The sequence below is a fragment of the Colletotrichum navitas genome, assembly GCF_030913465.1.
Source record: "Colletotrichum navitas strain CBS 125086 chromosome Unknown LY79scaffold_68, whole genome shotgun sequence".
Classification (NCBI taxonomy): Eukaryota; Fungi; Ascomycota; class Sordariomycetes; order Glomerellales; family Glomerellaceae; genus Colletotrichum; species Colletotrichum navitas.
Window position 1 is genome coordinate 213,741 of NW_026850614.1, and position 12,311 is coordinate 226,051.

General features: G+C 42.0%; 4 protein-coding genes across 4 annotated transcripts; 1 reads left to right on the top strand and 3 right to left on the bottom strand.

The window, feature by feature from the left end:
• Window positions 1-3,182: 3,182 nt before the first annotated feature.
• LY79DRAFT_564630 (PQ loop repeat-domain-containing protein) lies at window positions 3,183-4,798 on the bottom strand. The gene is made up of 5 exons (XM_060558675.1): window positions 4,312-4,798; window positions 4,150-4,249; window positions 3,580-4,063; window positions 3,484-3,533; window positions 3,183-3,432 (listed from the first exon to the last, which is right to left on the bottom strand). The coding sequence occupies exons 1-5, from the start codon at window positions 4,423-4,425 to the stop codon at window positions 3,221-3,223; spliced, it is 960 nt and encodes a 319-aa protein (XP_060410482.1). The 5' UTR covers window positions 4,426-4,798; the 3' UTR covers window positions 3,183-3,220.
• Window positions 4,799-5,995: 1,197 nt separating this feature from the next.
• Window positions 5,996-6,919, bottom strand: LY79DRAFT_582641 (endonuclease/Exonuclease/phosphatase; the record flags this gene model as incomplete). Its single annotated transcript, XM_060560274.1, has 1 exon — window positions 5,996-6,919. The coding sequence occupies one exon, from the start codon at window positions 6,917-6,919 to the stop codon at window positions 5,996-5,998; it is 924 nt and encodes a 307-aa protein (XP_060410483.1).
• A 1,041-nt stretch (window positions 6,920-7,960) lies between these two features.
• LY79DRAFT_522828 (FAD binding domain-containing protein) lies at window positions 7,961-9,632 on the bottom strand (the record flags this gene model as incomplete). Its single annotated transcript, XM_060555479.1, has 4 exons — window positions 7,961-8,446; window positions 8,510-9,011; window positions 9,084-9,116; window positions 9,163-9,632. The coding sequence occupies 4 exons, from the start codon at window positions 9,630-9,632 to the stop codon at window positions 7,961-7,963; spliced, it is 1,491 nt and encodes a 496-aa protein (XP_060410484.1).
• Window positions 9,633-10,256: 624 nt separating this feature from the next.
• On the top strand, window positions 10,257-11,048 carry LY79DRAFT_564633 (uncharacterized protein). The gene has a single exon (XM_060558676.1). The coding sequence runs from the start codon at window positions 10,659-10,661 to the stop codon at window positions 10,899-10,901; it is 243 nt and encodes an 80-aa protein (XP_060410485.1). The 5' UTR covers window positions 10,257-10,658; the 3' UTR covers window positions 10,902-11,048.
• The last annotated feature ends 1,263 nt before the right edge of the window (window positions 11,049-12,311 follow it).

Here is a 12,311-nt window from a genome sequence, read left to right on the forward strand (position 1 = left end):
AACTATAATACTTAAAAATAACCTAGGCTAGGCAACAAAAGAACAGGTCTATAAATACTAAATAAAGATTAGCTTAATCCTTTTTACTATAATTATAATATAACCTAATGTTATATTTATATACTTAGCCTTGTCTTACTACCTTATAAATCCTTTAAAGAAGTATATTTTAATAGTAAACTAAGTAATCTAATACTTGTATTTAATATACTACCTTATAATTTACTTTAGAGATATAGAGGGTAAGATAGCCCTTATAATAGTAAGTAACACTTTGTTTATAGATAATAAAGAGTTAAGAAAGTCTTCCTAAGGCTATATCTTCTTGCTATTTAGGGGTATAATCTAGTAAAAGCTATACGCTAAGTAATAGTAATAACTTTAACTACTAAGGCTAAACTTCTAAGTCTAGAATAGATAGCTAAAGAAGTAATAGCTCTTAAATATCTATTTTAAGACTTCTAACTAGCTATAAGAGATATTTAGAGAATATACTATAATAATTAGTAAATAATAAGGCTAGTAATCTAGTAAAAGAAAGACTTATAATAAGGCTTTAATATATTAATATTTAAAATATATAGTTAAAATAGGAGTTTATAAAGGTAATTTTAATATTACCTATATAACTATAAACAAGATACTAGCTAATAGACTTATAAAAAATCTTTTATACACTAAGTTTAAATACTTTTATTCTTTACTTAATCTTATAGATATATATAATCTTATATAGAAAAAGATAATTAAGATATTAGAGTAAAAGTAAGTTAATTCTATAAGTAAATTAGCTTATATTAGCTATATAACGTAGAACACCTTGCCTCTTAAGGAGGTCTAATTATACTACCTTAAAAACTAATTTAGGCTAAAAATTATAGCCTAAAAACTTTCCTTTGTAAAAACCTAGGCTAGAAATTATAGTCTAAAACTTTTTTTTTCTTATCTTAAACTCTAAACGCTTTAGAAAATTAACCTTAAAAACTATAGCTAATACTTGTCTTAGATAGCTCTCTTAAAGGATTTAACTATACTTGTAAATCTAAGTTTATAGGCAATATTACTTTTAGAAACTAACTAGAAAAAGTCTATTAAAGCTTTCTTTTTCTTAGTAATAACTAGAGTAGTGTCTAGAGGTATAGTTCTACGCTTCTTAGCTAAACTAGGCGCCTAGTTATAACCTTAGACTAAAATAAAAGTTAGAATTAATTAACTAAATAGATAAATATTTAGATTATAAAGACTAGGATTAGTAAAGTTAATAGTAGTTACTTTACTAGTCCTTTTAAGCTTCTTTTTTTACTTTTTATAAAGCGCTTTAACCTTAGTAATACCTTTATAGAGGGTCTAACTTTTAAACTTTAACTTTTACCTAGAATATTAGTCTTAGAAGTAAAAATAACTAAAGGGAATCTAAGACTTACTAAACTTTTTATATCTCTAGTGTAAGTATAATAAATAAAGCTATTAGTAGTATTAACTAACTTATTAGGAATAGTAATATAAGATATATTATTCTTAATATAGTGTCTATAGGGACTATCTTTGTCTACTAAGGTATATTTACTTTAAGAAGAGCTATAAATAACACTTTTAAGATAGCTAAGGTAGATCTAGTCCTAGTATAGACCTCTCTTAAGAACTAGGTTTCTGCTTATATTAAGTATATACTTTTTATAAGGGTATATTAAACCTTTACTATTACTTGCCTTATACTTCTTATTAATAAGTAAAAAAGAAAAGCTATAACTAAGCTTATTATCTTTTAAATTATTATTAATAAGTAAATTATCCTTTAACTTATCTAAAATATAATTACTATTAGAATTTTTATAATTATCTTTATTCTTAATAAATAAAGTAATAATCTATTCTTAATATACCTTCTTTACTACTATATATATATACTTTATAGGCCCCTTTATAAAGTCTTTTTAGTGCTTCCTCTAATTCTATTAAAGGAGGTAAATAAGGCTATAACTACTTAGATTAGCACTTATTATTATTAAATTAGTAGAACTAATAAGATCCTTTTTAGATAAACTAAGATTTATTAGTAAGTAAGAAAATACTTTATAACTAAGAAAAAGAGGGAACTTACGCTTAGTATACTTATCTTAAAGGATTATATTATACTTTTTAACTATAATTAAAGTTTCTTATAGTGTTTTACCTAAGTAAATTAGGAAAAAAAGCACTATACTTCTTTTATCTAAGTTAAGGATAACTAAGGAATTAGTTAGACTAATAGATAAAGTATTACTAGGCCTAGGAGTAGGGATCCTACTAAGACCCTAGTTGCCTAAGACTAGGCTAGGATCTATACCTCTAGTAGGATTATAACTAGACATTATACCTAATTAAGGACATAACTTAAAAAACGTTCTAGCTATTAAACTACTGTATAAGCTAAGGAGTCTAAACTTAGGCGTAAATATATTCTCTTGTTAAAGAGGATTATTAGTAGAAATATAAATCTAAATAATTTCCTAGTTAAAAAAACTATAAGACTTAAGAAGTAAAAATAATTACTAACTAAAAACTTAAGCTACTTAAAATATATTACTAGTTAAAAGGAAGGCTATAACTTCTTTTTTACTTCTTTTTAACTATTAGCTATCTAAGAATAGCTTTAGAACTACTATATAAACTAGAATATATAGTAGGTAAAGAGGATATTAACTTACTTTACTTAATAGGTTATTAGTTAAAAAAAAAAAAGAAAAGTTAAGTAATAAGATATTAAAAGATATTTATTATTTAACTAGTAGGTAGTTAGTTATTACCTATTTTAGAAAAAATAGGCACCTTAAGAAATAGAAAGAACTACTACTAAAGTAAATAATAATAGATAATAAAATATAGTATTAAAAGACTTTTTATATAATACTATTATTTACTTTATTACCTATTAATTAGCTTAAAAGGCTATTATTAACTAATAACTATCTTATTTTTTTTTATTATAAAAATATCTATAGTTCTTTATTTAGTTATAGAGATAAACTCTATAACTAGGGGGGTATATTGTAAAGCTAGGATAGCTTTGTGTAGCTAGTTCTAGTTAGAGACGCTACAGAGTAGCGCCTTTAACCAATAAGACCTACATTAGGAAGAGTATTTCTAGGCAAGTTTTCTTTTGTACTTAGACTTAGGAAAATCAACTACTTCTCTTTATAAATGTCAGGACGCTGCAGTTCATCACATCAATAAAGATCATTCAGATGCTGCTTTGCTGGCTTGGCCGGTCTAGTTGCGAGTAGAGGCGAACTTGGAGCAAAATGATGACATCTTCGAGGATCGTCCCGAGCGAGCCCATCAGCCACGGTAGGCTCGTGAGAAGATAATCTCTGTCTTGCCTGTACGCGATAACGCTGAGCCCATACGTTAGATTACCTGTGATCGACAAGAGCAAGAACAAAGGCGCAAGGCCTGATAGCAGATTAGCGCCGGGAACACGGAACATGGGGTGATGAAACCCACCCTCGCACGATTTCCCTCTGTAGTTCTTGATGATCTGGGGTATGCGAGCACTGTATGTGTCAGTCGCAGGCACACTTTGCGACTACGGACTCTTACCAAAGGTAGCAGATGGCCCCGACAACTCCAAGAGCCGAGCCGACGGACTCGGAGATGCCTTGTGCATCGGTAATGCTTACACTTCCGGGGGGCTTATTATCACCTCCAAGCAGACCAACCGTACGGAGCACAAACCAGCCGGTGACGCCGAGCAGCTGTACCGCAAGAATACAAGCCAAGTTGAAACGCCAGTCGTGAAGGGTGCGTACCGCCTGCACGAGGGTCTTCTTGTCGTCTTGGAGCGTGATGGCCGACTCGCTGTCAATCTCTTGAGGTTGACCAGACGCCCTCGGGTCTCTAGCAGAAAGCGAGGGCCCCAGAAGCGGCTGGCGATCATGAGCCTGCAACGTCGTTGAATCTGGCGGGTCGCTGATCCTTTGCTTAGAGTTGTAGTAAAGACACTGGCAGATGAGCGTAGTGTCCGAGAAGCAGAGGTAGCCTGTGACGGCGATGCTTGCCGGAGCAATGTGGTTGGCCAGCCCCCCTGTGCCGGGTACGATAAACATCAGCTCGGGACGAACGGGTGTGGAGTTAAGTTGCCAAGCCGCGGGGTTGAAATGAACTTCTTACCCAACAGATTGGTCACGTCGCCCAGGAGCCAGATGAAGAGGAAAGCCATGGACAAGCTATCGGCGCTCTTCAGCCTATAGTTCGCAGCAAGTTGTGGCAGCTAGGTTGGTCCCATCAGTCCCAGGAAGCGGGGAAGTCCACCCAGCGTCCAGGGCCGCTTACCAAAAGGCACAGGAAGGCGGCCATACTGATGCTGCCGAGGATCTCGGATGCGTCATCTCGCGAGATAAGGGTCTGGGTGGGCGGCACAAGCCGGCCAAAGGTGGCCGTGACCATGATCGAGGACGTCGTCGGAGAGCCTCGACTGGGATCGAAGTCCTTGAACACAGAACTTGCCACCAGAGATTCGATCGGAGAAGGAGACGTGGGTATGAGCCAACGTCTTGTGACTGGAAGAAAGCGCAACAATGTGCGACAGCGGGCGTTGTTATCAATGACGATAAGAGATGAATAAAGTTAGTGTTCGCCATGTGCCGGCGCCGTTACGGCTGACTCATCTGAGAGCGCATTATACACCTCTTTGGATTCCTTGCCCTAGTGGCTGATTAGTGGACGGACTATCGGGTCACCAGATGCGAGCCGCCGTTTCTATCTGGGAATCCCATGTCCACTAGCAATGGATATCGCTCACTAGATGGAGATCGCGGCAGCCAGGCGCAGTGTTTTGACATTGGGGCGCAGTTCGAAGCCATTTTTAGATGCAGTAGTGGGAACACGACCCAGTACACATACCGTATCCTCTCAGTAGATTCGTACACCGCACTGACCAGGGGCTGCTGGATAGGGGCTAGCGGGCTGGCAGAAACAGGGATCTAGAAGTGGCAAATGCAGGGGTTAGTCAACGTCAGCAGCAAGTTTGGTGGCAAGGGTTAGGGTTAGATGGGTGGGTGGGTGGCTAGGCTGGCTGACCGCCTTTCAAAATAGGCCTAGTAGGTGGTCTGTGCGCTGTACGAATCTGCTGAGAGGATACGGTACATCGATGGACAATAGCTAACAGGGGCCTGAAACTCGCCAGCATCTTCCAGCTTCTTAGCCAACGGCTGGTTAAGAGAGGGGAGATAGACAATGCAGTCTTCAGAGGTGTAAATCACATCGTGCAAATACTTGATGTCCTTTAAGAGAGACTTTGTTTCCCAGTCAAACGTCTAACCACACGTATACGTCTTTCTCGTTACCCTTTCTGCTTCAACTTGTTCGTCGACTATGTCGTACGGCTCGTAGTACTGAGTCAAGAGTTCAGACGATCGGCCGCTAGGGTCCGTTGAAACCAGATCCATCGCATGTCTGCGACCAATTTCGGAGTAATTGTCATCCTCGTCCTGCAGACTTGATTCGAGCTTATCGACGACGAATTCCGATTCTGCTCCTGCTTTGTCTCGAGGTTTGCTCCAAGTTGCAACCCCCCCCCCAAAACAACTTAATCGGGTAGTTTTGTCCTGGACATCGCTCAATATATCATCCCACGCAATACTAACAGGCTAGTTGCTGCACGACAGGCTGAGTACTTTGCCGCAATTTCTCATGCGATGCCACCAACTGGCTGATGAGTCTCATCAAACCACAATTAGCTGAGGGTTGCGTAACTTACTGTTCGTTAGGTATGCAGAGTTAGTTTGAGGTTTTGATTGGTGTTGCCGCCACCAACGCGTACCAACCGAAGAAAATGTACATGTGAAACAAGACATTTGGCAAGAGAACGAGCATAAGATCAACAGTGCCCGGTAAGAGAAGCATCAGACGAATGATCACGCATACTCGTTGGTGGTAATCCAAAGTTGTCCGACGAGGGGCTTTTTGTGTGCATCTTCAGCCATGTCAATTATTATTAAGTCTTGGGTATCTCCGTCTACGACAAAAGGGTAACGTCGCCGACAACGGGACGGTGGTCACTGATGACTCTGTCATCGACGATGTTGCTCTTGATCTCAATCTGCTGGACCGAGTATTTGTTCGCCGACTGGGGCCCAAGCCAGATGAAGTCGATACGAGAAGCCGAGTCCTGTCGGGAGGTATCGAACGTGGTGTACGTTCCCGTGTAGCTGCCAACCCTCGTAGCCTTGTTATACAGATCCTCCACAAAGCCGCCATTCGCCAGGACTTGGTATGCGGAGCCGTTGGGGTCCGAGTTGAAGTCGCCAGTCAGCGTGACGCCCAGCGGGCCGTACGTCGACTGCACGGCCTGGATCCTCGAAACAACGACCTTGATTCCCTCGGAGCGGGCCTGGTCGCTGACGTTGTCCAGATGCGTGTTGGCGTGGATGAACTTCTTCCCGGTGGCAATGTGCTCGAAAACACCGATGGTGACGATGCGCCTGCTGCCGGCGTCCCAGCCGTACGAGACGACGTCGGGAGTGGGCGACAGCCACTTCGTCTCCTGGTACACCAGCTTCAGCGCGTCGGTGCGGTAGAAGATGGGGGTGAACTCTCCATCCTTTTCCCCGTCGTCGCGCCCGACGCCAATGTGCGCCCACCCGTCGCCGAGACCGTTCTGGATGTCGTCCTTTTGGTTGTCGAGGGCTTCTTGCAGACCGACAATTACCGCGGCGCCGGCCGGCGCGGCGTTGGCGCTGTCCGAGATGGCCTCAAGGACGTATTTCTGTCTGCATCGAGACTTGCTGATGCCGCAGAAGAGATCCCACCACGGCTTCTCTCCAGATTCACGAGATTTGGCGGCATAGCGGATGTTGAAGGAGATGATTCGGATCGGCACGCTTTGAGACAGAACTGCCTCGGCGAGGAGAAAGGGTACGAGAAGAGCCTTGAGCTGCATCTTGGGCAACTAATGAGCGACTGGGGTGGGAACTAGAGGACCTGGTGGTGACCACATTCTCTTGCTAAGTTCCTGCGGCAGACATGCCTTAAATACACTGATCTGATCATACCTAGATGAATATCAGGTAGGCACAATTGCTCAAACCCCTGACCGAATAGGGCAGTTGAGAAGATCAGTGGCAAGGGTCTTCTCGCTATATTATCGCAACATTTGGAGGGTACATTACCCATTAAGGCTACCAAATCCGGACGCGGGTAGTATTCTGGTACATATAAATTCCGGGATGCCTATGATGTATCCAAAAAAGGGGCGGGTGGCCGCGGTCAGCCTATAGCACTACTTCTTATGCACCTGCGCAAGACAGGATGGGTGGAATTGGCTTGTCAATGGCCCATCACAGGCCTCTCTCTCTTGTCCATGCGCTGGCTTTGATTACAAGGGCTGTGATGTCCCGCCGCCCTCTCGAATCACAAACAATCCCAGACAACGTAGGATTCGTCTAGCCCGCGTCCTTCCTCGCTAACATCCTAATTTCATTGAAGCTATTTAGAGACTCTCCTAGAATCTGTAGAAATAAGCTGTCAAATAGGGTTTCATGGGGCGGACGCTAGGATTTAAGTTAGGACTAGAGTCTAGAATGTCATATAGTTAGGATTGATATGTTGGTTAAGTGGCAGTAGACTGATTAGTGGGAGAGCGCAGCGGCGTATTCTCTTGCCCTTGGTCCAGCTGAATAACAATTCTAACGTGAGAGCCCCACCGGTTCCTCCATTTGCGACCTGTCGGCATTGTCAGTCAACGATGTAGTAATCCCCGAGTCAAGGCCCCTGGTCCGGGATGAGCGAAGCTCACAAATAGCCACAAATGGATACTGAGGGGAACACCATTGACTCGCTCGGGGAAACAATTTCGGCAATTTTACGTCTACGTAGCATGCAATCTACTATAGGTTGTATGTCTCGCCAATGTGTGTGTGACGTAAACGCTCACTTCACCTCCATTTCTTCTAATACTACCGATCTGGCCGGGCAACTCCCACTACGGATCAGGGGAACCCGCCGGCCTCACACTCTGAGGCAAGTAGAAGACCTCTTCTGGATCAACTTCTTTCTTGATCTCCTGCAATCTTGCAAGATTCGTCCCCCAATATTCCGCTTGAGCTCTGTCTTGGTCCATGTTTGCGTCCGGGTAGCTAAAATACATGCCGCGAGCGGCCTGTTCCATACCTACGGTAGTGTTCGCGATGAATTGGTCGAGAAACGAGAATCCGTCTTTGGGGTAGGTGGCTGATAAGGCGACAAGGTCATAGAACTGGTACAGCAACAACTTGCTCCGGTATGCGTATGCCGACGAACTCGCAGCCTTCTGAGTGATTGCCGAGCTCTTGCCTCCGTGGAGGTCAACTTGAATCCACCAGTATCTCCTCATAGACTTGCCGACAGTATACCAGTAATCGACAAAGGACTCGACTTGCGCGTCTGAGAGCTTGTCTGTATACAGACTTGAAGAATGGAAGTTTTCTTGCTGCAAATGTGCAAGTGTGTAAGTAGGTGTACCAAGATGGACTACGCTGCCGAGGTAGCTCACCAACTTGTAGTTGTCCTTTTGATCAAGAGCCATGCCATTGCCAAAGTGCTGCAGATGGCCAAGCCAGTCTGTCGTTTGCGAAGTTGTCAATCGCCCTCCTATACTTGCCAGCAAGGGATCGAGTGCCGCTTGTAGACCTGTTTTGTTGCCATAGAACATCCCTTCCAAGGTTGTTGAGAAGGATGATATGGCCAGTCTCATGTTGAGCTCATTCGGCATCGTGGTCTCGGCCCAGGTTTGCAGCTTCTTGAACCCGTCAATTGCCTTGTCTGAATCCCATTGAAGCGCGACCGCGAAGTTGGTCGCCTGTTCCGGGGCATCAAAGGTCTTGAAGTAGAATTCGGAGACGACGCCGAAGGAGCTGCCAGCACCTTTCAAGGCCCAGAAGACGTCTGCGTGCTCGGACTCAGAGACGTTGATGACAGTGCTGTTGGCGAGTACGACTTTAGCACCCACCAACCAGTCTAGGGCCAGGCCTTTGGTATGCGCGCTCATGCCGTATCTGGATGGATTCGATTCCTAGTCAGTCGGGGGGTGTCAAGCCACTGCATAGTGGATAGGGATGAAGACTCACCCGCCATGAAGGACGTGACCACCTACACCGACACTGCTTTTGTCAGACGATGGCCAGGAGAGAGAACTGATCAACTTACCCTGGGCAGGTTCCGTGACTTATAGCCTTTCCACCTTGCTTGTATAGCTCAGTCGCAACATGCCCAAGTCTGCTACCCGCTTGCACGGTCGCAATTCCGGTGGCATTATCGAGGGTGACGTTGTACATGTGGTCAAGTTCAAGCACCAGGTGTCCGTCTTCACCACCGAAGCCAAAGTTGGCGTAGCTGTGGCCGCCGCTTTTAGGGGTGACTTTGACGCCGTTATCTCGGCCACATCTGACGGCTGCTTGGATGTGCTCTGTCGTGAGAGGGACGGCTATGGATACGGGCACGAATGGTATTCTGACGTTGAAAGGCGCCGCATCAGCGGCCCACTGAGAAGAATCCTTTTCGTTGTAAGGGACCTTGGCTGCGGCGAGACAGTCGTCAACGATGGCTTTCCTAGTCAGTGGAGAAGCAGAAGCAGAAGCAGCTAGAACCGCCGCCAAGAAGGCAATTCTCGTGGCCATCGCGTCTGTAGGCTCTCGGATTCCGCGTTCCGGGTTGGTATGGGAGCACACAAGCGGTTGGGCCGAGCCAGGCCTTTATCAAGACACGTGTGACAACAGGAACCAAACCACATGATTATGGCAATCCAGTGTCTTCCACCTAAGGCGATGTTTCTATTTGGCAAGCCGGGCTGTTTCCCCGTTCATCGGTCGCTTCCCAAACCTGGTCGTTTGATAGTCGGACAATATCAATCTAACGGCGGCTGCTTTTGGTCCTTCCGTCTGCCAAGATATGGCTTGAAACATGACATTGAAACAGAGGCCAAAAGGATAACGCTGGGCGTACCGAGTAATGGAAACGTGGAAAAATTCCCTCAATCAAGTCTGGCACAACGATTGGATGTGCCACCATTCCGGCTCGACGTCCCACTCACCACTATAAGAGGCAAGCAAACATTCCAAGAAAACAATCCATTGTCTATTAATGTGAGCCAAGTCACCAAGCATCAGCTGCCTTCTACTCCAATCGTAACTACCAATCAACTCCGTACGGAGGGAGTAAGGTGGTCGCCGAAGGTCATTGAGGAACTGACACCATGCACTAGTTTGTCGGATGACGAGCAGAAGGGCGTTGGTACCCAATTGTCGTTGATTGATTCATATTAATACCTCCGATGATCATACTCCTCAACCAAGGATATTTGCCGCGCTTGACGATCATCCATTAATTTAGATTAAACTTTTCTGACAGCCCTCCGCCTAAACTGAAGCTCTTAGCTACACAAGGTTGCGGTTAATATGCATACGGGTAGCGGAACCGCCAAAAACCAATTCGAAAGAAACAGATACCCGGAGTGTTAGTCAGTCCGGCTGCGCCAAACACCCTCTACTTATGCGAGTAGCATACCGATGTCATGCTAAACCACTGACTTACACCAGGGGCACCCACACCCTCGCTGACTCACACTGTTTCTTCTGACGACCGTCTACAGCCAGAAACAAATCAAAATAACGTCTGAACTCTATACAAGCTTATTCCTGAGCTGCATGGCTATGACTGAGGTAGCAATGACATGCATAATGTTGATATCTTTAGTGGAGGGACGTACTAAAATATTCGCCGTTGCTTCCATCCAGAGCCAAGATGTACAATGCTTGCTTTTTGTGGCTGCAAAGGGGCCAGCTGGTCAAGGCAAGGCGTACAAGGCGCGAACTGAAGCCGGGCCAAGTTTTTGGGTGTGGCCCACGAGTCGTACTTTATGCCTCGCCAAGAGGTTTAGGCTATTCTGAATAGATTGGTTCGAAGTAAAGCCGTGCACTGCTTTCCGTACAGTGGTTGCAAGTGATCGTGAGGTGACCTCAAGGAGAAGGCGTGCTGCCTCGTTAGCGGCCGGGAGAAACACGCATACTACCCGGGGGCAACTTAGTCAGCGCTGTGAGCTAAATACCCCCTCTTCACGGAGGGGGCGAAAAAAGGGGGGTTACAGTGAGAAAAGGGGGGTTGCACCCACATCACGAATACCCTCACTTTTACGTGCGTTATATAGTATAGTTAACTTTTTATTTCTTAAAGTAATAACTACTATAACGTTATATAATAACAAAAGTAGTACTAATTAATAGCCTTAATTAAGGGCTTTATAGTAGTATCTTTTTTTTTTCTATAATAACTATAAATTTATATTACTACTATAATATAAGTATTACTTTTATTATTATTTACTATATATTACTACTTCTTTTTTTATATTAATAGAGGTATATATAGGATATTTTATAGTATAACCCCTATTGCCCTTTAACTATTTATCTTATCCTTTAGAGTATAATATTATAACTTATATTATAAAGGACCTTATAATATTAAAGGGCTAGCTATTAGTATTATTAGTAGTAATAGTAATAATATATAACTATTATTATTATTATTACTCCTAGGTATACTAACTAATTCTTTACTTAATATAACTAAATTAATATTCTTATTAATAGGGTTATTAATGTCTATAAAGATCTTAAGGTTAAAGTATAGCCCTACTGCCTCTATAGCTATATTAGCTAATACTTAGTTAATATTACTCTAACTAAAAGGTCTTACTATATACTTAAAGTAGTTAAGTATATACTATAGTAAAGGGGTTAAATTAAGATCTATTATAAATTTTTCTTTATATATAGTATTATTTAAGTTATACTACTATAGATCTAAAGGGTTAAATAAGATATATAGTTAATCTTCTCTAGTATAAATAAACTACTATTTAAAGGTTAATTACTTTATCTATTTATCTACTTATTAATACTTTAAAGCACTATACTACTACTAGACCTTTTTTTCTTACTTATAGGCTATCCTTTTTACTACTACTTATTAGTGCTATATATTTACTTATATAGCCTTTATAACTTACTTATTATATACCTCTTTTATATTTATAATAGTAATACTAGTTATAAAGAAGTATTATAGTTTAATAGCTTATTAGCACTAGCTTTTCTATTACTATATTACTAGTCTAGTATTTTAGTCTTTAATATATTACTACTAGTACTTATAGGTAAAAGATCTCTTATAAATTACTTACTTTACTACTTTAAATCTTCTCTTTAAAGGACTACTCTATATACTACTATATTTCTCTTCTATATAGTTAGTAGTAAAGATAGCCTTATTAAAGTAGTTATTATATAGTAAAAATA

Coding starts and splice junctions, on each gene's coding strand:
- LY79DRAFT_564630 (XM_060558675.1), bottom strand. CDS start 4,425: ATGGTCACGGCCACCTTTGGCCGGCTTGTGCCGCCCACCCAGACCCTT. Junction 4,064..4,149: donor CGACGTGACCAATCTGTTGG/GTAAGAAGTTCA, acceptor TACCCGGCACAG/GGGGGCTGGCCAACCACATT. Junction 3,534..3,579: donor GGGGCCATCTGCTACCTTTG/GTAAGAGTCCGT, acceptor TGACACATACAG/TGCTCGCATACCCCAGATCA.
- LY79DRAFT_564633 (XM_060558676.1), top strand. CDS start 10,659: ATGGCTATGACTGAGGTAGCAATGACATGCATAATGTTGATATCTTTA.